This window comes from Heptranchias perlo, chromosome 20 (assembly GCF_035084215.1).
Source record: "Heptranchias perlo isolate sHepPer1 chromosome 20, sHepPer1.hap1, whole genome shotgun sequence".
Taxonomy (NCBI): domain Eukaryota; kingdom Metazoa; phylum Chordata; class Chondrichthyes; order Hexanchiformes; family Hexanchidae; genus Heptranchias; species Heptranchias perlo.
This window is the reverse complement of record NC_090344.1, coordinates 41,045,423-41,072,781: the sequence shown is the minus strand read 5'-3', so window position 1 is coordinate 41,072,781 and position 27,359 is coordinate 41,045,423. Positions and strand designations below refer to the sequence as shown.

Sequence of the window (27,359 nt, the reverse complement as noted above, 5' to 3'; positions counted from 1 at the left end):
TCTGCACTGTATTGGTTCAAACTGCATTGCTTGAAATTGTGTCTTTTTACGTTGAACTGTGTGTCTTTTTAAATTTAATGAAATAAAGTATATTTTGAAATAATAAAAGAAAGTGACAGCATGCAGGGCTTTATGTCCATAGCGTCTGTTGGAAGGGATGGTCTCTTGTCGCCTCACAGGCCTCTCTCTTCTGACTTTACCATTACATCCTGGCCGGTGAGACTTCAATCTGTCCGCTGAGAAAACATCATCTGACCTGAGCTCTTCAAATGGCTCACTGGCTAAATACACTGCCCGTACGGAGCTGAGAAGGCCACTCGTTAAAACCTGTGTCGCCAACAAATGAACACACCTTCCTGGTACTGCAGTGTGCCCTGTATATTGTTCCTCAGGCCCGCTCGGGTAGGGAGGGGTCAAATTAGCCAAGTTGCCCACAATCTGGTGTGCAGAGAGGAGGCTGAGGGCTGTGTGAAGGCCCCATATTTAAATACTCTGACCACACTTGGCGGCTTCACCCGCACGCCAAGACTGGCCACGTTGGCAAGGTGAATGCCTTTTGGTGACTGAGGACCTGTTCAACCAGACGTGCCTTGAGTAAAGAAAAGGCAGAAATAAAAATGAGCCCAACATCCTGCCTGTATTCATTAACATGGGGTTAACCGAGAGGGTGAAAACCACATGATTACAGCATTCAAAACAGATTGAGATACAATTGCAGATAGAGATGGGATTGAAAGACATTATTGGAAGGCAAGTCGGTGCCTCTGATCTATGATACAGAGAGATACTTGTTGCATCTAACGACCTTTTCCTAATGCTCCTATGAGTCAACAGCACTATCGATATCATGCATCAATAACTTTCTCATCTAAAGCAGGCCTACTCTCTCGCACTCCCTGACTCATGTGATAATTACTGATCCGCAGAGACTGGCTGTCTCATTTCCTGTGTGCAGTTCCCACAACATCACTGGGATACTGTACACAATCGTGCGTCATCTCAACTTCCAAGACACCATGAGACTGCCTCATGCAGCTCGATGTCGTAGAGCTTCAGCCCACATGAGGACACGTTACTGCAATAATCAGGATCTGTCTGGTTCAAGTTTTTTGGACCGTCTCCACAACGTTGGGGCAAATAAAGGTTTTAAAGGGGCACAGCCCACGTGGAAAGGGTTCACAACTCTATTTTAGTTTCTGCACAGGAAAAGGTCATCAGCCAACACAGAGTCAAACACAACTGAGGCAGCAATGTGATTTACGTGTGGTTTCAAGTCATTGCAGCAAAAATGGACGCAGAGTCCAGTGCGAGATAATGCCAATCAGGCTTCAAGCCCTGCGATGTCCGACTGGGATTAGTCGATCGTGCACTCTTGTCATCCCAACTACTTTAAAAGCACAGGGTCCTGCCCCTGCCATCAATCACCGCTTTTAATTCCTCTTATTATCTCCAATGCCCCCACTCAACTCAGATCAATCCAACCACATTTTTAAGAGGTGGCTATTGATTCCAAAACAACTTCCTTGTCCGGGAATGTGCTCTATGGGGGGGGGGGAGGGGGGAAAAGTTTGACAAATTTCTAAATTCATGAACATGCGAAACAGGTACGGTGAGGAAAAACCCTCAGACCCGACCATGCTCACACTGTCCATCAGCTGCTTGAACCCCAAACAGCCCAGTCCCTGGTAATATCCTCCACGTGAGGCTAAAATAATAACGTGGCCAATTTCTGGGAAATTCTTCCCTCCCTCCCTCCCTCCCTAAACTGATCCAGCCAGATCCAGGAGACTGCAGTTACAGAGATCGCTTTGCTGAACACCTCCGTTCAGTCCACAAACCTGAACTTGACCCTGACCTGCCAGTCGCTTGCCATTTTAATTCTCCGTCCCACTCCCACTCTGACCTCTCTTTCCTCGGCCTCCTACACTGCTTCCGTGAAGCTCAACGGAAGCTCGAGGAACAGCGCCTCATCTTTCGATTAGGCACTTTACAACCTTCCGGACTCAACACTGATTTCAATAACTTCAGATCATAATCACTGCTCCCATTTTTTTGGACAGCAGGTGCTGCTAATGGTTCTGCTGTTGCCATTAACAACTCCTCGAGACCCACCTTTTGTTTCTCAACCTGTCCCATTCCCACCTTCCTTGCCTTGCACCATCATCCCTTTTGTTATTTAATCACTCGTGCCCTCCACCCTATCACAGACCTTCCCTTTTGTTCTTTCCTCTCCCCTCCCTCCCCATCCCCACTTTTGCCTGGCTCTGAACTTGCTTCAAAACTGTTTAAATCTTAAACTTCTTCCAGTTCTGACAAAGCGCCATCAACCTGAAACATTAACTCTGTTTCTTTCTCCACAGATGCTGCCTGATTTGCTGAGTATTTCCAGCATTTTCTGTTTTTATTTCAGATTTCCAGCAACCACAGTATTTTGCTTTTGAGACCTTGGATCAATCACTAAACTTCCTTAACCAACCCCACCCAATCTTCAGCGTACAAAGAAATAAAAGAAAGAACTTGCATTTATGAAACACCTTTCACAGCCTCAGGGCATCCCAAAGCATTTTACTGTTGAAATGTATCAGTCAATTCCCACACTGCAAGGTCCCACAAACAGCAATGTGATAATGACCAGATTAACTATTTCATGTTGCTTCAGAGATACATAATCACCAGGACACTGTGGAGAACTCCTCTGCTCTTTTTTGAAAAGTGCCGTGGGATCTTTTATGCCCACCCGAGAGGGTAGACGGGACCTTCGTTTAACCTCTCACCTGAAAGACGGCACCTCACCCAGTGCAACATTCCCTCAGTACTGCACTGAAGTATCAGCCTAGATTATGTACTCAACTCGCTAGAGTGGGACTTCGACCCATAACCGTCTGACTCAAAGGCAAGAGTGCTCCCCACTGAGCTACGTCTGACAACTACACCCAATCATCTTAGGAACAGAGGACAATACAGGACCACACATGACCATTTCCATCCATCAGGCCAGTCGCAACGGTCACTTGATTCCTACCCCACTTCATTCCTGAAGCCCTTCTGTGACGTGGTCTCGTTAATTGATAAATATCCTCGCTCGTTCTGCCTCCCTGGATCAGCGATTAAAACTCAGTAAAGAAGTTCCATTTCAATAGTAATTTTACTGCCTGCGATATTATCAACACCGCCCAAAAGATCCAAGGTCTGTGCTCAGTTCACTGATCTCAGCCATTTCCACTCGGTACCCATGGGCAAGGGAAGGGGAAAGCCAACAGCTTTCCTGCTCCTGATCTCCATCCTTAGATCCTGGCTGGGGTGAAGGATATGGAGGTTGGGTGCGGACAGAGTTGCTCCTGGTGAAGGGAGGAAACCATTCATACTCCATGTTTCAGCTCCCGCAGGAAGGATGGGCACTTGGAGCAGGTACTGGAGGGTAACTGGCACCTGCCCAATCCTACCCCAAGCACCCACACCACCAACTCTCTCAGGAGGAGACCCAGAATTGACGTGAGGGTAACGTGCACCGAGACTATTTTATTGAGAGCATCCTCTGATGGTACTGAAGGAGTTAACGTGCACGGCCATCGATGTGATTTACAGGAAACGGCTTCTCCATTCCTACTTCTGCTGGATGCAGCCCACAGCACTGACACAGGAAGGAAGAAAGCGACCCAGAAGGGCCAGGATTTACGCAGATTGAATGGTATAATAAAACACAGGGTCACACTCTCAGATACTCACTGCCCTCTGATCCCTCCCCCAATTCCTAAGTAAAACATGAACTGCCTCTGACCCACTTCTTACTACGAAACACAACGAACTCTCTGCACTGTTCTATAACGGGAAACTATTTGACTGAATTGCAAAATATTCCTAATGGCTAGAAGGATCAACACATTTACTGGTGTACCTTAACCCCATAGTTACCTCATTTCATCTTTTAGAACTAAGGCATCCTCAAAGCAGACATCTAACCCATGATGTCTCTGCCCTGGGAATGTTTGATGGGACAGTGTAGTGGGAGGTTTACTCTGTATCTAACCCATGCTGTCCATGACCCGGGAGTGTTTGATGAGACAGACCATAGACTATAAGACCATAAGAGATAGGAGCAGGAGTAGGCCATTCGGCCCCTCAAGCCTGCACCGCCATTTAATGAAATCATGGCTGATCTGATTTTTACCTCAACTCCACTTTCCCGCCTTTTTCCCATATCCTTTGACTCCCCTGCTGATCAAAAATTTGTCTAACTCAGCCTTGAATGTATTCAATGACTCAGCCTCCACAGCTTTTTGGGGTAAAGAATTCCAAAGATTCACGACCCTCTGGGAGAAGAAATTCCTCCTCATTTCCGTCTTAAATGGGCGACCTCTTATTCTGAGACTATGCCCCCGAGTTTTAGATTCCCCCATGAGGGGTAACATCCTCTCAGCATCTACCCTATCGAGTCCCCTCAGAATCTTTTATGTTTCAATAAGATCTCCTCTCATTCTTCTAAACTCCAATGAGTACAGACCCAACCTGTTCAATCTTTCCTCATAAGACAACCCTTCCATACCCGGAATCAACCGAGTGAACCTTCTCTGAACTGCCTCCAATGCAAGTATGTCCTTCCTTAAATAAGGGCAGCAGAACTGTACGCAGTACTCCAGGTGTGGTCTCACCAGCACCCCGTACAGTTGTAGCATGACTTCCCTGCTTTTATACTCCATCCCCCCAGAAATAAAGGCCAATATTCCGTTTATCTTCCGGATTATCTGCTGCACCTGTATGTTGACTTTTTGTGTTTCATGTATGAGGACACCCAGATTCCTCTGCACCGCAGCATTTTGCAGTATTTCTCCATTCAAATTATATTTTGCTTTTTTATTTTTCCTCTCAAAGTGGATGACTTCACATTTTCCCACATTATATTCCATCTGCAAATTTTTGACTATTCGCTTAACCTGTCAATATCCCTTTGTAGACACTTTGGGCTCGATTTTAGCACCCGCGATCAGGTGCGTTCCTGGCAGGGGGGGGGGATACAAAAATCGGGGATTCCCAGGGCGGGTAGGGAGGCCGGCTCCAATCTGCCCCATTTTCGGGTTCCCCACAGACGCGCTGACATGCGCACGCAGCCCCCGCACGTGGGACTCCCGCCGGCAATTAAAGCCGGCGGGGTGTCACTTAAGGCATTTATTTAGGTATTTCAGGTCATTTTGAGACCTGATCAACATGATATTTCAGGAGGGGTGGGATTTTGCAAACAACTGGGACTGTTTCCCGTACTGGGAGAAACAGTCCCAGTTGAAATGGACGTGTTGCAGCCACCAGCCTGTGGCAGCAGCAAAGGTCCATTTGACAGGTGGGGGGGGGGGGGGGGAGACCCTCACTCATTGCTGGAGGCCACTCTGTCACCTTGGACAAAGTTTGGCCTCCACCACCCTCCTCCTAACAATAAAATTCACCACTTGCACACTTACCCCAGGGTCCAGAGACATTTACCTATCTTGCGGACCCCCTCAGATGTGCATCTTCCGGATGGGGGCTGCCGTAGCTGCAGTCATGACCTCCTCGGAGGGCGAACAGCATCACCAGCCTCGCCGTCCACCTCTGACACGTGGAGCTCCACAACACAGTGCTGTGACACATCCAACTGCACGGCAGGAGGGGCAGCAACCGCAGAGAGAGATGCATCACAGAGGGCACTACCCTCGCCACAGGGTCCACAGACCGAGGCTCAGCTTCCTGGACCTCTCTGGGCAGCAGTGCACATGGAGGCTCCAAGTCACTCGCCATGTAGTCGTGGACATCTGCATCCTCCTTCATGCTGAGCTGCTCCCGGCTGGTCCGAGCACCATCTTCTGACCTCAACAACTTCTCCTCCGCATCCTTCCAGGGTGCCGCCGGGGACATTGCCGACGTCTCTCAGTCATCTGCACAAAAGAACCCTGCAAATACACCTACACCCATTCTGCAGTGACACAATGGGTGGCATCAGTTGTGGGTCTTCATTGTGATCCTCAGGAAAGGGCATTATTGCACAAACCAGACAAGATTCGCAAAGACGTGGCAGTAGTGGTGCCAATATATGTAATGTGAGTTGATCAGACATTAAATATAAGTAAAAACCATGACAAACCCTCAAACACCCTTGTTCATCCCTTTCATGCTCACGACACGTTTGCCTTACGCTTCCCTACTGCACATATGTGATGCAGGCCCTGTGGCTGCAGCACAGGTAGTGGCAGGTTGAGTGAGGCTGGCTGTGAATGACATGCATGAGAGGGTGAGTAGGAGATAGAGCCATGAGATTGTATGAGGATTGGGTTGAGTGGTAGTGGTGGGATGAGAACTGGCGAGGTGAGTAGGTGCAGGTAAGATGAGGATGAGCTTTGAGTAGGTGTGAGGAGTGATGTGACAGAGTAGTGTTGGCTGCGTAGAAGGAGATGTGGGGTGGGGGCGGTGATGTGGCAGATGGAGTGTAGGGGAATGAGTAAGTGTACTCACTTTGGCTGACCGACTTAGGTCATTGCAGCGCCTCCTGCACTGTATGCAGGTGCACGATATGTTGGTGGTGCAGGCTATGGGCCCCGACAACATCCCAGCTGTAGTGCTGAAGCCTTGTGCTCCAGAACTAGCTGAGCCTCTAGCCAAGCTGTTCCAGTACAGCTACAACACTGGCATCTACCCAACAATGTGGAAAATTGCCCAGGTATGTCCTGTCCACAAAAAGCAGGACAAATCCAATCCGACCAATTACCGCCCCATCAGTCTACTCTCAATCATCAGCAAAGTGATGGAAGGTGTCGTCGACAGTGCTATCAAGCGGCACTTACTCACCAATAACCTGCTCACCGATGCTCTGTTTGGGTTCCGCCAGGACCACTCGGCTCCAGACCTCATTACAGCCTTGGTCCAAACATGGACAAAAGAGCTGAATTCCAGAGGTGAGGTGAGAGTGACTGCCCTTGACATGAAGGCAGCATTTGACTGAGTGTGGCACCAAGGAGCCCTAGTAAAATTGAAGTCAATGGGAATCAGGGGGAAAACTCTCCAGTGGCTGGAGTCATACCTAGCACAAAGGAAGATGGTAGTGGTTGTTGGAGGCCAATCATCTCAGCCCCAGGGCATTGCTGCAGGAGTTCCTCAGGGCAGTGTCCTAGGCCCAACCATCTTCAGCTGCTTCATCAATGACCTTCCCTTCATCATAAGGTCAGAAATGGGGATGTTCGCTGATGACTGCACAGTGTTCAGTTCCATTCGCAACCCCTCAGATAATGAAGCAGTCCGAGCCCGCATGCAGCAAGACCTGGACAACATCCAGGCTTGGGCTCATAAGTGGCAAGTAACATTCGCGCCAGATAAGTGCCAGGCAATGACCATCTCCAACAAGAGAGTCGAACCACCTCCCCTTGACATTCAACGGCATTACCATCGCCGAATCCCCCACCATCAACATCCTGGGGGTCACCATTGACCAGAAACTTAACTGGACCAGCCATATAAATACTGTGGCTACGAGAGCAGGTCAGAGGCTGGGTATTCTGCGGCGAGTGACTCACCTCCTGACTCCCCAAAGCCTTTCCACCATCTACAAGGCACAAGTCAGGAGTGTGATGGAATACTCTCCACTTGCCTGGATGAGTGCAGCTCCAACAACACTCAAGAAGCTCGACACCATCCAAGATAAAGCAGCCCGCTTGATTGGCACCCCATCCACCACCCGAAACATTCACTCCCTTCACCACCAGCGCACTGTGGCTGCAGTGTGCACCATCCACAGGATGCACTGCAGCAACTCGCTAAGGCTTCTTCGACAGCACCTCCCAAACCCGCGACCTCTACCACCTAGAAGGACAAGAGCAGCAGGCACATGGGAGCAACACCACCTGCACGTTCCCCTCCAAGTCACACACCATCCCGACTTGGAAATATATTGCCGTTCCTTCATTGTCGCTGGGTCAAAATCCTGGAACTCCCTTCCTAACAGCACTGTGGGAGAACCTTCACCACACGGACTGCAGCGGTTCAAGAAGGCGGCTCATCACCACCTTCTCGAGGGCAATTAGGGATGGGCAATAAATGCTGGCCTCGCCAGCGACGCCCACATCCCGTGAACGAATAAAAAAAGTGACCTCCTCTGCCACCTTGAGCCAGGCCTTCTTGGGGGCAGAGGCAGGCCGCTTCCTCCCGCCCACTGGGGGGAGGATCTCTGTCCTCCCCCTCCTCCTCACCCCATCCAATAAGAGCTGGAGTGAGGCATCATTAACCTGGGAGCAGCCTTCCCCCTGGGCTGCTCCATGATGTAATTTTTCCTGTTTCTTGCAGCATGAGTCAGTGGAGGACTGCCCCTTTAAATAGAGCTCCTCCAGCTGACAGACCTTACAGCGCATGCGCAGTCCGCCCGCCGCGCAGCTCAGCAGTGGGGAACCCGGAAGACCAGGTAAGTGGATCCAATCAGCCTACGATTGCGCGCGAAGCAGACTGATTTCACCGGGCGCGTTACCCACGCGCCCAATCGACCCCCCACCGCGAACCCACCGCCATGGTAATATCGGGCCCTTTGTGTCTTCATCGCAACTTGCTTTTCCACCTATCTTTGTATCATCAGCAAATTTGGCCACAAGACACTCTGTTCCTTCATCCAAGTCACTGATATATATTGTAAATAGTTGAGGCCCCAGCACCGATCCCTGTGGCACCCCACTAGTTACAGACTGCCATTTTGAAAATGACCCTTTTATCCCAACTCTTTGTTTTCTGTTAGTTAGCCAATCCTCTATCCATGCCAGTATATTACCCCCAACACCATGAGCTTTTATCTTGTGCAGTAATCTTTTATGTGGCACCTTATCGAATGCTTTTTGGAAATCCAAATATACTGCATCCATTGGTTCCCCTTTATCCACCCTGCCCATTACTTCCTCAAAGAACTCTAATAAATTTGTCAGAGACGATTTCCCCTTCATAAAATCATGTTGACTCTCCTTGATTCTATTCTGAGTCTCCAAATGTCCTGCTACTACTTCCTTAATAATGGATTCTAGCATTTTCCCAATGACAGATGTTAGGCGAACTGGTCTATAGTTACCTGCTTTCTGTCTCACTCCCTTCTTGAATAGGGGTGTTACGTTTGCAGTTTTCCAATCCGCTGGGACCTCTCCAGGATCTAGTGAAGTCTGGAAGATTACAACCAATGCATCCACTATCTCTGTAGCCACTTCCTTTAAGAGCCTCGGATGCAAGCCATCAGGTCCAGGGGACTTGTCAGCCTTTCGACCCATTCGTTTACCTAGTACTTTTTCTCTAGTGATAGTGATTGTTTTTAGTTCCTCCCTCCCCTTTGCCCCTTGATTTTCTACTATTATTGGTATGTTATTTGTGTCTTCTACTGTGAAGACAGAAACAAAATATCTGTTCAATTCCTCTGCCATTTCCTTGTTTTCCATTATTATTTCCCCAGTCTCATCCTCTAAGGGACCAATGTTTACTTTCCTTTTTATATACTTGTAAAAGCTTTTACTGTCAGTTTTTATATTTCTTGCTAGTTTACTCTCATAATTTATTTTCTCCCTCTTTATTATTCTTTTAGTCATCCTTTGCTGTTTTTTAAAGTTTTCCCAATCTTCGGGCTCACCAGTAATCTTTGCCATGTTGTATGCTTTTTCTTTTAACCTGATACCATCCTTTACTTCCTTAGTTAGCCATGGTTGGTTCACCCTTTTTGTGGAGTCTTTCCTCCTCACAGGGATATATTTTTGTTGCGAGTCATAAAATATCTTTTTAAATGTTTGCCACTGCTTATCCACCATCATACCGTCTAATCTGTTTACCCAGTCCACTTTAGCCAATTCCGCCCTCATTCCTTTATAATTGCCCTTATTTAAGTTTAATACAGTAGTTTCAGACCCCAAGATTCTTGCTCTCAAACTGGATGTGAAATTCTATCATGTTATGGATTACTGCTTCCCAAGGGATCCTTTACTTTGAGATCATTAATTAATCCTGTTTCATTACCCATTACCAGATCCAAAATGGCCTGTTCCCTGTTTGGTTCCCCGACGTATTGGTCTAAGAAACAGTCTCTAATACACTCTATGATCTCCTCCTCAGGGCTATTTTTGCCAATTTGATATGTCCAATCTATGTGAAAGTTAAAATCACCCATGATTATTGCATTACCTTTTTTACAAGCCCCCCTTATTTCCTGATTTATATTTTGCCCTACAGTGTAGCTACTGTTAGGGGGCCAATATACTACTCCCACCAATGACTTCTTTCCCTTGCTATTTCTTATCTCCACCCAAATTGATTTGACATCTTGATGATCTGGGCCAAGATCATTTCTCACTATTATACCAATTTCATCCTTTATTAACAGAGCTACCCCACCACCTTTACCTTTTTTCCTATCCTTCCAAAATGTTAAATAACCCTGAATATTTAGCTCCCAACCTTGGTCACCTTGCAACCACGTCTCTGTAATGGCCAAGAGATCATACCCATTTGTTTCTATTTGTGCAGTCCATTCATCTATCTTATTACGAATGCTGCGCGCATTCAGATAAAGAACCTTTAATTTTGTCTTTTTACCATTCTTTCCGACCCCGGCCCCATTTGCTAGTGCACTCTTATGTTTGAACGCTCTTGTCCCTTCCTGACACACTCTGTTTATCATTACCCCCATCACTTTCCTGTACTACTTCCTTGTCTTTTCTCTTTATCAATCGAAACAGCGTAGAGGAAGCTTTGCTCTGTATTTAACCCATGCTGCACCTGACCTGGGAGTGTTTGATGAGACAGTGTAGAGGGAGCTGTATTCTGTATCTAACCCGTTTGGCAAATGGATTTCAATGTAAGCAAGTGTGAGGTCGTCCGCTTTGGACCTAAAAAGGATAGATCAGAGTACTTTCTAAACGGTGAAAAGCTCAAAATAGTGGAGGTCTAAAGAGACTTAGGTGTCCGTGTACATATATCATTAATCGGTCATGCATATGTACAGAAAATCATCACAAATGCTAATGGTATTCTGGCCTTCCTATCTAGAAACAAGGGGGTAGAAGTTATGCTACAGCTATATAAAGCCCTGGTTCGACCACGCCTGGAGTACTGTGTTCAGTTCTGGGCACCGCACCTTACTGGCCTCGGAGGGAGTGCAGCGTAGATTTACTAGAATGGTACCTGGACTCTAAGGGTTAAATTACAAGGAGAGATTATACAAACTAGGATTGTATTCCCTGAAATATAGAAGATTAAGAGGTAATTTGAGCTAAGTTTTGAAGATATTATGGGGAACAGATAGGGTAGATAGAGAGAAACTATTTCCGCTGGTTGGGGACTATTGGACTGGGGGACATAGCCTAAAAATTAGAGCCAGGACTTTCAGGAGTGAAGTTAGGAAACACTTCTACACACAAAGGGTGGTAGAAGTTTGGAACGCTCTTCCGCAAACGGCAGTTGATGCAAGTTCAATTGTTAGTTTTAAATCTGAGATTGATAGATTTTTGTTCATCGAAAGTATTAAGGGATATGGGGCTAAGGCAGGTATATGGAATCAGGTCACAGATCAGCCATGATCTCATTGAAAGGTGGAACACGCTCGAGGGGCCAAATGGCCTACTCCTGTTCCTATGTTCCTACGTGGAGTATCTCACGTAACTTAATAAAAAGGAACATGAACTGCCTCTGACCCACTCCTTAATACAAAACACATCTTGGCGCACCGTTCCTCTCCCACACATAAAAATTTATATTCATTTTTGATAATCCACTCTTTGCCCTGTATTAAAATATTGAAAAACACGTTCAGTGTGCCAAAGGTTCAACAGCTGCATTGAACAACGAAGCAAAAACATCAGCAGTGAAAAGAGAACGACAGTTTGATGCCGTGAATTTCGAAAGGGCTCTGAACGGCCACTAAGCAATAAAAAATACTAAACATGGCTGTAAATCTGAGCTGGCTGATTTAAGCAGCAACAACATCTTGGCTTCAGCCCAGATTGGAGGAGGAATGGGGTGGTGGGGGGGGCGCCTGTGCCAAGTAAAGCACAAACTACACTGGAGGAGGAGGTTTTTATTCTTGTACCCGTGGGCTGCCTCTCTGCTATTCTCTAGCACAGGCCTGGGAAACTACCTATGCCGAACTGGGCCACTGTGGCCTGCAACTCCAGGCCCCGAATTGAGCAGAAGAGAAATGAACCCTAAAATCCAATACAATTGCTCAGGGGGCAGCCCGGTGTGGTACTGAGCTATAAGAGGCAGGAAGGCCCAACTTCCATCCTCAGTCTGTGCTGGGTTACTTGACCCAAGTGAGGACTGCAGTGGGGATGGGGGAGGGGGCTACAATTGGCCCTCAGTGCCACATTCAAACAAACTGGCGATACAGACAGTCAGAGCTTGCTCATCACCAATTCTCACATATCCGGAAGGACCATTACAGACAGGTACCAGAGATGTGACCAATGCATACTAAGCCGGATCCGTTCCCTAGCAACAACCAATGAAGAAGAGACAAGTAAATGGAAAGCAGAGGGAGATGCGAAGGACCCGAAGCCAGTTACCCACCCGGATTTTTACACCACTATCAGCAGCAAGGCTGGTCGACCATTTTAACGTGTTCAGGACTGCTCCGGGATGCTGCTGGAGGGGGGGGGGGGGGGGGTGAACAATGCAGAGAAGGACATGCATCCTTCCCAGATTAGTGCTGCTTGGGTGGCAGCCCATGCCTGCGCCTGCTCACGTGTTTAGCGCCTGATTTCGGTGCTCCTGCTGCGCGCAGGGCCCCGTGTGGCTCTGACCGTAAATGCAGGTCGCAGTGTGGCACTGGGGCACGGCCTGGGCACAGCTCCAGGTTCCATCCCTGGCCCGTGTTCATCTATCGTTGTCCTCGGTGCTCCCGGTGAAAGGAAGCTGGAGACATGCTGGGAATGGCCGGTGTGCTCACCAGATCACCGTCTCCCATCCCGCATTTTTGCCAAATGACAGGCAATGGGCCTGGGCCTGACCTACACACTGAATGTCCTCAGGCTGCTCAGCCCGTCACACCCAACCGCCATCTTGTGCTCACCTGACGTGCACACTTCGCCATCAGCACTCACTGGGTACGGGTCAGGAATGGCAACTCTGGCTCATTTTTCCCCATCCCCAGCCCAGAAATGCTGAAGCCAATTGCAGTCCTTCACCCCCCCCCACTGACAGGCCTCCTACTTAAAAGTTGCCTTATCAATTCGGACGTATTCAGCAATCTCCAGTCTAATTCCCAGGGATTACTGTACGTCCACAGGTCAATTACCCACTTAACGATGTTTATAGCCCGGACCACACACACACATACAGAACCACACTCTCCATTATCTCTTGCCTAAAGCTGTCCTTTACTAAATATAATTGTGATGTGGAGATGCCGGTGATGGACTGGGGTGGACAAGTGTAAGGAATCTTACAACACCAGGTTATAGTCCGACAGTTTTATTTGAAAATCACAAGCTTTCGGAAGCTTTCTCCTTCGTCAGGTGAGTGACGAAGACGAAGGAGTGACACTCACCTGACAAAGGAGAAAGCCTCCGAAAGCTTGTGATTTTCAAATAAAACGGTTGGACTATAACCTGGTGTTGTAAGATTCCTTACATAAATATAATTGAACAGTTGCCACGCAGACTCTCGATACATGCAACGAGTAACTTGACAAGATGATTTCCTGGCCCACTTACAGGGTCCTCACACAATAAACAAACAAACACTGAGGTACAGCTTCCCAATAGCTGAGTGGGTGAAGGCACTGCCCAAAGTGTTAGTGAGCCACACAGATCAGCCAAGCCAATTTCAGCCAGGGTACGAGGGTAGGTGCTCCAATAGTTTTCAGTGCACCTGGGCTAGAGACACAAAAGTCAGCCGGGGATACTACTCCTGATCACCCTCCGGTGACCCCACTACAAATCCATTGTGTGCGTGTTTGGCTATGGGAGAGGACAAGATGCGGCTAGACTGTGATGCCCCTGTGGTCAAATAGCCGGTCAACATTCATAGCTTTGCTTCACAGGTGACAAATGACCTCTTTGGTGCGGTAATTGAGCATACCCCGCTCAGACTCAGCACCATCATGAGACAAGAAAATTCTGGTGAATTTTAAATTGGTTCTCCCATCCTCCACCATACAAAGGGGCAGCATGTGCCCGTCTAGCCTGGCATGGCACGGCTCATGTGCGCCACCAATTAACCTCCGTTATTTCCCCCACCAGTCACACAATCTCCTGGGAGAAACTAAAAACTAGAGAAGTGGCCACGGACCAACAATTGACAACAAACTAATTTCAATACAAGCGTCACCAAGACCTCCCATTCAGTCCATGGGAACAATCTCAGCCCTCAACCAAATGATAAATATTTCAGCCACCAGCTGGCACAACACAGCCCCCATTCCTTTTAAAAGGTGAACACTATGAGGGACAGCAGCCAACCTGCTTCATGAGCCCAAAGCCCAGCCAAGACTAATCCCTCTGATACAATTTTGTCATCACATCTTTCTACCAGCTCAGCATCATCTTCCAATGCCAAGTAACCATCCAGTACCTCAGCTCTCCCTTGAGACTCGACCCAAATCTGCCCTGCAGGATCGCTCCAAGGTCCCATGGAGGCCCTTGATCATCATCTGACTCCCAATGTCATGAGAAATGGCCTTCCTCAAAGTTCCACAATCCTCTTCTCCATCGCTCTTTTGGCTGATCTGATAACAGGCGTTTTGCCCACAGTTGCCCCCTGGCCGAAACTGGGAGCATGCTGATGTCTGCAGATCAAGACAGGGAAAAACACCACAAGATCAAACAAAGCCAGCCTCATTTCGTTCTTGCCCTCTCCAAAAGGTGGTGACTGATGCTGAGGTCATTCCACATGGGTCAGCAGCCCACTGAGCACTGAAGTGAGGATAGGGCGGGAGAGAAATATGGCTCTTGTATCCACCTGTGTCACTGCGCACTGGTGGTCTCACACACATAACCTCTGAAATGCTCATGGAGGGTCCCTGAATACATCACCTTGAAACACCATTGAAGAAAAGAGTAGAAAACAGGCTTAAGAGATAATTAGGTTTTGTGTTGGAGCTTCAAGACAGAGAATGCATTGAAAGACACAGTGAGAGGGGGAGTGGGGGGAGACCAATGAAAAAAACCGTAGGCTTGTTGGATTAAAAAAAGTATTTCCTCATCCTCAAAGTCCTTACAACAGAAGGAATACATATTACTGTTCCAGAACCACTTTCACCAGCTCCAGCTTGCCAGAGACACAAAGTGATGGATGTTCTGCCTGATCTCCCCTTAGAGAGCAAGTGAGCCTCTTCTGGCGTCAAACAGAACCCAAACCATTTAAGGTAATGTTTATGCACTCTGCCCATCTCCTCCAGTATAACCTCTGACCTCTTGTGACAGAAACCAGCAAGGGCTGCTGGGTACTTTCCAGCCCTTACATCATCCCAGTCAGCTACAGTCTTGTCAGAACAGACACCGTTTGCTGCAATGGAATGTTTTCTACTGGGCTTCGGAGCTTGTTCATCATTCAGGGGAGGGAAAAAACACCCAAACAAAAATCAGCACAACACAAGGCTCAATGACCTTTCACCTCTGCTCACCCAAGCAGCAAAACAAGCAGCTTTTCCCCTCATAACTGCAGGTGCCATGGAGGGTCTCTGCCTGAAACATTACCTTCTCTTTTACAGATGGTGACTGACCTGATACCTGATTCCGAGTTCCTCTTGCCTCACACTTCTCCGATCCCTCACACGGTTACATTGCCGCACGTTGATATCTGGAGACCTGCAGATGTATTACTGACATGGGACACAATAGGGTGAGACACTTCATTACGCAAACTCACCAACCATTAACTTTAGCCTTGAACTCAAGGCAGACCTTGGCTGCAATACATCACCAACATCAATTTATTTATTCACTTACTTTTTGTTCAGGGTCACAATCCCAATCGCTGTCTTGTTCGTCAGCCACTCTCGGCGATGGAATGGGCTGCCATTCCCCACGTAGGCAGCTCCCAATTTCAGCAGCCAAGTGTACACATTGACGAGGAGGGGGCAACTACAGTACCAAATCGTGTGCTCTCTCAAGTGCTCCCAGTTTAGATACAGCAATGGTAAGATACAGAGTACAGCTCCCTCTATACTGCACTATCAAGCACTCCCAGGTCAGCCATAGCAGAGTAAAGCTACTCTCCTCAGCTCTGCTCCAACCTACTGCAGTGCGACGCCACGCCAGACATCCAACAGCTACATGACACTACCACAGTGCTGAATTCGTGTCCGTTTCGTCCTGTAGACTCCTACCCACTGGGAAACAAAGTGAGACTGTTCCAAACCCCTTTCACAGATAGCCCTTAGAGCCAGCAGGCACATTTTCTTCTCAATCTGTCCTGCACTTCAACCCTAGTCCGACAGGTGGAAGGAGTGCCAAATCAATTAGGAAGGCAGTGAATTTAAGTGTTGTCAAAGCAAATTGCCACTTTAAGGCCATTCTGAAGTGGCCCCCACTCTGCAGTAGAAATCACAAAATGTTAAGAAAAAAATGTGGAAACTGAAGGCGTTTGGCTAAATTTTAATCATTTATTATTGATATAAAAATACTTTCATAAATATTTTCCAGAGAGACTGTACAACATTTAATTTACATGCTCAGCTCAATAAGTTATGTTATAAAGTAGGACACCACCCGCAGATTTATTCAAGTACATTAGATACATCCTCATCCCGCGCACATCCAAAGCATTGAGCGCCTCTGATAGCAGAACACACAACTCTGTTACTTCTCCTCCCAGTCTTCCCTTCTCTGCTGAAGGTGCTCATTGATCGTTTATGTGTTGGGGGGTGGGAGAGAAAAATGGGGTCAAGAACGGAGCTGTGCCCCCCAGAGTGAGAGAACACAGGGGACTCAGACCCCCTGATTCAAGAGCACATAGAGCTCTTGCTTGGCGTGATTCTGACTGCGAGACAATCTCAGTCTGCCCACAATACAATGCTGAGCTCAGTGATGGAGAGATTAGCTACCCATCTGTTTACTCAGCAGCTGTATGGCATGCTCCTCATGTCACCTCTCGCTGACTGTTTACTGTCAACCTTTCTCGTGACACTCGCAACTTTCTCCAATTCCTCACTTCTACATTCTCAATTCATTCAACAAGCATTTGCAACATCTCCAACTTCTCTCCCTTTCTCTGTGCCAGCCGCCATTCCCAGTGTCAAGGTCTTGCTCACGGAGCGCTGGTGATGTCACTGGAGCTGGTTGCTAGTGGTGACAGGCCTATTTTCTGGTCCTCTTCCACCTACCTCTGCACCTTTTGCCACTTACACAAATTTAAGCCTTGGGTTCTCCCACTCCCATCTGGTCAGTATCCCGCACTGGCCTTAACACGCTGTGAGTCGCACAACTTCACAAGATCTTCACCTATAATTGAGATCTTTCTGAAGAACATAAAGATATCAGGCGGATTCCCAAGGTTGGAACTTTGGAATTCACTGGATTGGGATAATGACCAGTACAGATGGAGAGTCAGTCCTATCCCTCCATTGTGCTCTTCCCTGGCTAATTCAGGCATCCGGGTCAGTTTCCTACACAAGATGACATTATACTTCCACAAGTGACCCTGGAAACAAACCAAATTATTTTGTAACCTCACTTCTACAATTTTCATGCAATCTTGAACAGAACCTCCACCACCAAATGGATTGTCCTTAAAGTAAATAGATGGGGAGGAACTGATGAACAAACTTCCTTGGTCAGTCATATATTACAAGTACACACAGTTTTTCCCACTTATTGAACTGTCAATTCTGTCAATTATCACTCATTAAGCTTACTCATTATTTGATGACCATCAATCTTTCACTGACAGACGAGCACTGATGACATAGTCCAGCAAACGTGGACATTGATGACAACCTTTCAATCGGTTCGGAACTGCTTTCAAACCAAACCCCCCGCCCCCCACCAACTTCCTCAACAGCCATTATTCCATGCAAAAACCACCCAAGCCCTGGCATTCGATTCCAGCCCTGCAACTCGCTCCCAAGTACCTAACGGTCTGTATAGAAACCATCCAAATCCTTGGATTCAACTCAAGCCTCAAACTGTTGCCTGAAGCTAAGGGGCCAAGAACACCTCCGAGAACTCGAACCGTACAGATGTCTTACTTATTCAGGGGGGTTTAAACAGCAGATTTTCTCGTGTCAATTAAATGGATAACTCAGCTCTTGAGGATCAGGTCGTGAGACAATTTCATCTTCAACTACTCACTCAGCCGGCTGGGGGGAGGTGAGGGAGCAGAACAGTAAACGGTCAGATAGTCCACCCAATCACATTGCACATTGGATTTGCCATTGCAAAGGCCAGATCCGTTCCTCATTGCTATGCTACATTGTGCTGTTTGCCACAGTGCCACGTGGTGTGGTCTCAGTAGAATGTACTGGTGACTTAGCTCGATGATGTGCTCGTGTCTGCAGATTGTGTGACAGTCAGGAGTTGTTCCGGTGGGTCCACTGCAGCAACACCTCTTCCACTGGCAGCTCGCACTGTGAGAAAAACATGGACAATATAGCGTTATATCAGAGGGAAGAGCAGACTCTGTCACTCAGCATCATCCGGTGTTCCAACCTCTTCTTTTGCAAGCTCACACATTTTCACTGGTTACAATGTGAATTATGGTGGTGGGGTGGGGGGGGTGGGGGGGGAGAGAACTGGAATACTCTCCACTTTCGCCATCTCGGGGAGGAACAACAAAAGGTTCAATGCAGAGTAAAGCTCTAACTTTGCTCATCTCCAAAGTGACGCACTCTTCCAATCCCAACACCAGCCATTCTGTGGCCTTGTGAATTAGATTGCCGATCAGTGCCAAGTTTGGAGTGGTTTCGTGCTGTGGGCCCAGACTGTTGAAAACTGGAGGAGGGAGTGGGCAAAAAATTTGGCAGATGGAGTATAATGTGGGAAAATGTGAACTTGTCCACTTTGGCAGGAGGAACAGAAAAGCAGTATATTATTTAAATGGGGAGAGATTGCAGAACTCTGAGGTACAGAGGGACCTGGGTGTCCTAGTACATGAATCACAAAAAGTTAGTATGCAGGTACAGCAAGTGATTAGGAAGGCAAATGGAATGTTGTAATTTATTGCAAGGGGAATGGAATATAAAAGTAGAGGTGTTTTGCTACAGTTGTACAGGGCATTGGTGAGACCACATCTAGAATACTGTGTGCAGTTTTAATCTCCTTATTTAGGAAAGGACATAATTGCTTTGGAGGCGGTTCAGAGAAGGTTTACTCGACTGATTCCTGGGATGAGGGGGTTATCTTATGAGGAAAGGTTGGACAAGTTGGGCCTGTATACACTGGAGTTTAGAAAAATGAGAGGTGATTTTATTGAAACATATAAGATCCTGAGGGGACTCGAAGGGGTAGATGCTGAGAGGATGTTTCCCCTTGTGGGAGAGACTAGAACTAAGGGACAGTTTAAAAATAAGGGGTCGCCCAGAGAGCGATGGAGGCAGGGGTATTGAATATTTTTAAGGCTGAGTTAGATAGATTCCTGATTAACAAGAGAGTCAAAGGTTATAGTAGGTAGATGGGAAAGTAGGGTTGAGGTCACAATCAGATCAGCCATGATCTTATCAAATGGCAGAGCAGGCTCGAGGGGCCAAATGGCCTACTCCTGCTCTTAATTCGTATGTTCGTATTTTAAGACGGCTCAGGCCCATTTCATGTACGGCCCTTGGAGACACAGGAGACCTGTGGTCTGCACTTCCCAACAGCATTTTTTTTTACCTCCTCTTTTAGCGCTTCTTCATCTCCAAACCGTCCATCAGCACAGCCTGGGCTGTAGGTCTCTCCATACAGTCTCCGTCTCAGCCTTTGTGAAGGGAGGATTGAAACTCCACGTCAACTCATTACCCCCCAACCCACCTCAGAACAAAGAGCACAGCCCTCAACATCAGAGATAAATTCACACTTACCTGACAATGTGGCAGCCATCACGCACCAGACCAACCATGGCAAGAGGGGAAAGTGTCCCAAGCTTGGAGTCTCTCTCCTTGTTCACATTATCACAGAGTTTTGGCTGCAGAGATGGTGGGCAGTGTACAGATTTAGTCTGTGGTGCGTTAGCTGCGTACATTTTGGAATATTTCAGTTTGGGAACTTAAAATCTTAAGCTTTTAAAAACAGGTGGGCCTCTTGTGGAACTTTATACATATTTGACAAGGTTTCCGCTTATAGTGTTTCTTTTTTGTCTTTCTCTGTCCTATTTACACAAAAGGTGAGGTAGCCGTATCCCGATTGGAGCGCCAACCATTCCTCACACCGAAGACTCCTCCGGGTTTGCATCGGGCAACATCTGGCGCTGCTTCAGCTTCTTCCTCAACTCCTCGGAGAAAGGGTCCGTCCCTTCCTCGCCCAGCTGCAGCCGGATATAGCCGTTGGTGTTGGCCCCGCGGATGTTGGCCAGGTTGAGGCGGGTGGGCGACTGTACAGCAGTGGGCAGCGGCTGCCCAGGGATGCCATTGGCGTTGTGGCACGGGGAGCTGCCGTTCTGACACACGGCGTGGCCGGGAACGATCTTCAGGGAGCCGTCCGAGTAATAGTATGAAGGAGACTCCCACAGCTTGTCGTCCGAGTTGGAGGTCTGGCTGGGGATGAACTTGGTGGTTTTGGGCGCCTCTTTGGGCACGATGCGCTCGGCGGGGTAAACGCTGGCACGCTCCGCTTCCTTCGCCTCCACATTTTTCTCCAGGCGCTCCCTCAGCTTGCAGTTGAGGTAGATGACCGTGCCGAGCAAACAGATGCAGACCACTCCCAGGACAAAGACGGTCATCCAGACCAGTCCCAGATTGCTCCCCGCCGCCCGGCTCTCCGAAGCCCAGGCCGGGTTGGAGACAACCGTCAGCGAGTAATTGCCCGCCAGAAAACGCTCGCGCTTCTCCTCCGAGTAGCACCGGTAACTGCCGCTGTGCTGGGGCCTCACATCCAAGATCAACAAGGCATTCGGCCGGATCTCGTAGCCAGAGGCCTCGGTGAGGTCCTGCCCCTCGAAGGTCCACTTGGGCACGGCCAGGTTGGAGATGAGCTGGCATGGCAGAAGGATGTCTGTGCCCGCTACAATGGTGATGTTCTTAAGCTTCAAGTCCCCTGATGCAGAAACAAAACAGATCGTCAGCCTTCTCCACACAAACAGCTCTGGGTGCAGCCAGTGGAAGGGATTGGTCAAAAGAAAAAGCAACACTTTGCATTTATATAGCCACTTTCACCGCCTCGGCACGTCCCAAATCACTTTATATCCAATGAAGTACATTTGAAGTGTAGTCATTGTTGTGATGGAACACGGCAGCCAATTTGCACACAGCAAGGTACCACAAACAGCAATGTGATAATGACCAGATAATCTGTTTGAGTGATGTTGGTTGAGGGATAAATATTAGCCAGGACACCAGGGAGAATTCCCCCACTCTTCTTTGAATAGTGTCGTGGGGTCTTTTACATCCGCCTGAGACAGCAGGCGGAGCCTTGGTTTAACATCACTGCCGAAAGATGGCACCTCTGATAGTGCAGCACTCCCTCAGCCCTCCGCACTGAAATGTCAGCCTAGATTTTGTGCTCATCTCTCTGAAGTGGGACACGAACCCACGACCTTCTGACTCACAGGCGAGCATGCTACCCACTGAGTCACGGCTGCAAGCCACGCAAATCCACCAATCTCAATTAAAATGTTGGCCGAGCTCTCTGAGCATTGACTTGGCAAGTGCATCGCTCGAGGTGGAACAGGGCCATGCTCACAGACTGCATTGTCCCAGGTTTGACTCCGAGGCTGCGCCGAGTTAGGTGACCCAAGCAGCGAGAGCAGAATTGGCCGCAGGGGCCTTAGACTAGGGCACAGGTCCGGGGAAATCAGACAGGTCCTGATCACTCGCCACTGACGGAAAACGGTCGGTTGTGTTGCTGACTAATACCCTGCCAACATTCACAGCTGAGGATAGTGCGTGAAGCGTGGGCGGAGCTTTCGGGAGATGGTGGGTGGAGAAATGAGGGAGGGCACAAAAACAGCATTAAAACATTTGGCCAGGAGTTTAAAGACACCGCTTACTCTGGCTGCTTATGAACTGAATAGAGCAGCTTGGCTTTTCACAGCCAGCATTGAGAAGGATAATTTCATTCCCACCCACCCTGCCCAAGGGGCTGAGCTTCCATTACCTCCGTTAGATGCAGGGCTTTGGCACAAAGTGACGTTTGCAAACTCAACATCCTGGTACCACTCAAGAGCTCTGAAAAAAAACCAGAAGAGGGACACGGGATTAGTGTCCTTCGAAACACTCAGGAGATGGAGGTCAATCGAACTTCAGTCCGACAGACCCAAGTAAATTCCTCTTCAATTCCTCTCCTATCTGGTCGCACTTCACCACCTGTGCCCGGCACAGCTCTCGAGTCTCTGCCACTGGCTCACTGGCAGTCCCACCACTGTGGCTCGAGTCACGATGCTCTGCCCTCCTGGAAAAGGAAGCGGCTGAGGTGGGAACACAGTGAGCCAAGGAGCAGCCGGAGTCAGAGCCTAGCACTGACCCGTTCATGCAATTTACTTCTACAGCAATCACTTCCCTTAAACACAAAACCCTGGTCCCGGTGGACTAACAATAACAGAGACGCCCCACAATTCAAAGACTCAACACTCTTCCTGAAAGGAAGCCATGAACCCTTGGATATTGGCTGGATGTGAACTAAATAAAAGCAGACATTAGCTCCATGAAACACAGCTCAAGAGTTTCAGTACAGATACATTTAACAGAAACTAGTGAGTGTCTCAATTTCACCTTCTCTGTAATTAAACGAGTCTTGCAGCAATGTTTTTTTTAAAACATAAATTCCTCAGTACCCATTTCAGAGCGCGTGACTAGCTTTAACCACTTAACTTATGAATGTAATATTCCCCTTTCCTCCCTCTCCTAAACTCACAGGCTCTTACTCTTATTGAGCAACACTTCCTCTGGCACCAACAGCTCTCTGGTATCTCATGACACCAACACATGGTTTCTCTGTTGATTGTTACGATGTTCATCGCTTGTCTGAACTTGCCTCCTTTGTTCCTCCTAAGCTCCAAATACACCTCCTGACACACGCTGCCTCCTCCTCCGCCTCCTCCTCCCGGCACGCTCCGCCTCCTCCTCCCGGCACACTCTGCCGTCTCCTCCTACACCCTCTTCCTCCTGCTCTTCCTCCTACCAACACCCTCTCCCTCCTACCGACACCTTCGCTTTGTTCAAATCAAGACCCATCCAACTCAGATCAGTGGAACTCCTCACCTCCATCCGGTTTCCTTTCCTTTCGACACTCTACGCCCAAGCTTGGCATCAACCTTGATTCACCTCAACCTTCCCTCCAATCTTCCCAACTGTGCTGATGCCCAGACGTCACGGGCTTTGGACATGACAGGATTCCGCTCGTCTGTGATGCCCTCCATGGTCAAATAACCCGTGAAAATTGGCCACTTGGATGAGATACCAGCCAGCTGTTGGTGCCCGAGGAACTATAGCTCACTTTGGTTTGTTAAGAGACCTAGTTTAAAGCCACGCATTTCTGCTATTTAACCAAGATCGTTTCTTACTTTGATAACTTGTCGACCCCGGTGCACGCCTGCTTCGTCCAAGCGCAGTGTGGGTCCCTCGCCAGGAGGCAGTCTGCACAGCTTCGGTACTTCCCACAATCGGCAAAGGGCACCTGAACCACCTGCGTCCGTGAGCCGATGAACAGGAGCTTCTGTGGGAACGAAGGAACAGCGGGATTTAATGGCACCATTATTATCCAGACATCTCCCTCAATGTCTCCACGCCCACAGGTGGCACAGCTCACTGCTATATCGTTGACTATTATTTTTTTGGAATCCCATGCCATCCAAGGCAGCAGTTCCTCATGCCCAAACCTTGCGATTGAGAAACCGTTACAATTATATTTCTGAGGGGAGGAGGGGGTGAGAAAAGCCAGAGCGGGCTGGCTGCTGCTCTATCTTTCTGTGCCAGAGGGACAGTTTGCATCCTCCCACCACCTCCCCAGCAGCACAGCACTGGCCCCGCTTTACCAATTGGCCCTCCCAAAGCCACCAACTCACGTTGGGCTGCACTTGCCAGAATCTCGGTGCTACCTCAGCCCAGGGCCGTGCTGCATGGTGACGGTGAGGGCCGACAGATTTGCCGACTGCACCGTCCCATCCGCACAGGTACACTGTTCCGGCAGGAATCCTGGCTGATACCACACAGATTGGGAGATGGAACGTAGCTCCTTCCTGGTGTACGCGGCTCAACGAGTCATGTCAGGGTAGCTGTGAAGTTTAACAAGCCAAAGTGTCTCGTTGTGATTGAACCCTGCTGGGCAGAAGAGAGAAACCAGGTGAATTTACCTTCTTGCTGGAGATGCTCAGACTTTCCACAGGCTGCGGTTCCTCAAACAGCTGGAGTGCTTCAATGATGTGCATATGGGAGCCAATCATTACAGCCTTGTGCAGCCATCCTGCTCCTATTGATCCAGAGAGGCAAAATGGGTGCATTAGGGAGTTGCTTAAAATAATCTGTGGCAGATGAAGAACCACCTCCCCAACCGGGAAACAAGGACACGAATCCATCAGGATTAATGCTGGGAGGTGCCCTTCTGTCTCAGCGGGTAACGTCGTCACCTCACACGGTACGAGGTCAAACAGACCTGAAGGTCCCAGGTCCAGTCTGTGTGAAGTTAGCTGATCTCAGGTGAAGCAGCAACTGGACCGCCTTCCCATGTCTCAGTCAAGTGCCCCGTTCTTCATGTGAACTCAGACAGCAACGCTATTGGATTGCGTGTGGCATCACCCCCCCCCCCCCACCCGAGTCTGGTCCTGCAATCACCCGCTATTCCAAGAGCCATCACTACACCGTGATCAGATGTGGGGACTTGTGCTCATTATTCCCCTCCCTACCCCACGGATGCTTAGCCCAATGATGGCAAGCCAAGCTGAGATCAGTTATTCTCCACGTAGACCAGGAATGCAAGCATACACCTTCTTGATCCCGTATAGTTCATATCAGGCTGGTGTTAATTCTAACACAGTGAAAATGCAGAGCGGGTAAGTGGTGGGACAGTGGGCCTACCCAGATGATGAAAGAGAAGTGCAGAGAGCCATAATATGCACCCTCCTTTACCCTCACACAGGGCACCATGTCACAGCAATGCCACTGCCTGCCTATGAAGGATCGACCTTCGTTCCCTGTTCCCCTACCTCGGCCAGCTCGGCCCCATCTCTTAACCAATATCATTGCCGACTGTAGAAAGATTGGCGTTCTGAGGGAAGTAAGCAACTGTAAAGTAAGAGATTTACAGTTCTGACGAGCTGGGAGAGAATGATTTAGAGTAGGAGATGGTCCAACATTGTCACTCTATAATGCCTACAAAGTGCATTCAGCCATCCCAGAATCTCTCCAGTGTCTTGCCAAGATTATGGGATAACAAACGTATTAGGGTTTGATGATGTCTATAAAAACCTTCAGAGATAAACTCTCTGCAAGCTACTTTCACATCACCCTCCCCTGCAGTTATAGTCTGTTTATTTTCAATACCACCCTTGAACTAAATTTGGCTGCACAGTTTCAAGAGGCTTGCACTTTCCCACAGAGGGAATGTCAATAAGCAGGATCATAGGACATGCATTCTTCATCCAGTCAGTCACTCCTACCCAATGGCCTAGCCGTTTCAATATTGCAGCTGGATCTTGGAAGAGAGAGAAATGCTTTGGATTCACAGCGGGTTCTTGATCTGACACATCAATTTGTTGCCTTCAATCTCAGCCTCCTTCTCTGACTGGAGCAATGCTTTTCTGTCTCTCACAATTACTTCATTTTGTTCCCAGCTGATCAACACTGTGCTCATCATTCCTTTGAACTTTCCTCTCCTTCCTCCAAAGCTCAAAATCCAATTCCCAACACATTTCCCCCTTCTGCCTGTACTGAAATCAAGGCCTTGTGATTAACCCCCACCCCACCTCACGATAATCGGAAGGTGGGGGCGGGGGGGGGGAGGGGTGTGAGTTAAAAAGTGAAATCCACCTCACCGACCCCAACACGCCATTTTTACAGCGGTGGATCTCCAGACGTCTGAGTGTCCTGGTGAATTCAGGCTCCTACAGTGCAATCGGGAACCCGATTTGAAATAACTGGTGCTGCACGGGTTTCCCGGGGGTCGGGAAACTCAGCAGTGAAACAGGCGCAGGAGCTGCCCACCCCCCTGTTTCAGCACTCCTTGTGGGCCAGGAGGAGCAGGAGTGCTCCCCCACCCCCACCCCAGCCCCTCACGGAAGCCTTCGGCCTCCCCCACCCCCCACGATTGCAGGTCTCCCCCCACCACCCTCCCGAATATAACTCATTCCTTCCCAGAACTCCTCACCTCACTTCAGCTTTCCTTCCTCCTACAATCTACAGGCTTTTAAAACCCACACTTGGTGTCACCTCATCACTACTTGCTGATTTACCTCATCATCTCTCCTGCTCCTTTCAACCTTGCTGGCGTCCTGCACTGTGGGTTTTCACCTGCGTTTTATCAATTTCTCTTGGCTAATTCTCGTAAATTGTCCACATTTCACTGTTCCACATGTTTCCTCTAAAGCCCATATACGTGTGTGTGTGGCTTTGCCTCTTGCCACTTGCAAGTTAGCTGCAGAAGCCCAAGGCCAGCCCAAAATGATGACATTTCAGAAGCCATAATCGTTCGTCTCCGTTTTTCCAAATCTTTCAAAACTATTGGTGAGAACTTTGCACTCATCAAGGATGAGGGACGTTAGCAATGGAGAGCGCAAGGCCTCAACTGGCAGCGTCAAACACTCCCAAAGTTCGGCCCTAACAATATGCAGCAGCTTTGTGCACCAGTGTGCCATTCGTTCCCATTTCTCACAAGCCAGCCAGTGGCGACAGGATGTGCTAGGAATTGGATTGGGACTGTCCAAACTCAATTTGCATGGGACCATTACAGCCAACGGCCAGAGACCTTCGTCCCATCAATCATAGCTGCATTTCAGCCCAGCTCCCGCTCGTGAAAGCCCAGTGTATGACGCAACATACTGCCCGTTTCCCCTTCTATCTCAAAAAAAAAATCCCAATCAGGACTGACCTGTCCCAATAAACAGGACATCGTACTTCTTCCCGTTACAAGCCAGCACTGGCTCCACCACGATCCGCGTGTAGTTGACGTTTTTCTGGACGAGCAGAGGCCTGTGGCCTACTGGTTGCACCAGGTCATCCATCAGTGGGTGCTTCTTGGCAAAGTTGAGCGTGTTGTCGGGCAGCTCCAGCGACGTGTTGTAGCCTCTCATCCTGTGGCTGTTTGTGATGCACTGGGAAACAAGGAAAATGT

The 27,359-nt window shown here is 48.6% G+C and overlaps 1 protein-coding gene across 1 annotated transcript in view; it reads right to left on the bottom strand.

The window, feature by feature from the left end:
- Nucleotides 1-16,556: 16,556 nt before the first annotated feature.
- sema4c (sema domain, immunoglobulin domain (Ig), transmembrane domain (TM) and short cytoplasmic domain, (semaphorin) 4C) overlaps nt 16,557-27,359 on the bottom strand; it is an 86,711-nt gene continuing 75,908 nt past the window's right edge. The window contains exons 11-16 of the mRNA XM_068001063.1: nt 27,117-27,339; nt 24,388-24,503; nt 23,599-23,750; nt 22,194-22,264; nt 19,964-21,134; nt 16,557-18,532 (exon numbers count right to left, since the gene is read on the bottom strand). Of these exons, the coding sequence (XP_067857164.1) occupies nt 20,305-21,134; nt 22,194-22,264; nt 23,599-23,750; nt 24,388-24,503; nt 27,117-27,339 (1,392 nt within the window). The 3' untranslated portion in view covers nt 16,557-18,532; nt 19,964-20,304. The remainder of the gene's footprint in view (nt 18,533-19,963; nt 21,135-22,193; nt 22,265-23,598; nt 23,751-24,387; nt 24,504-27,116; nt 27,340-27,359) is intronic.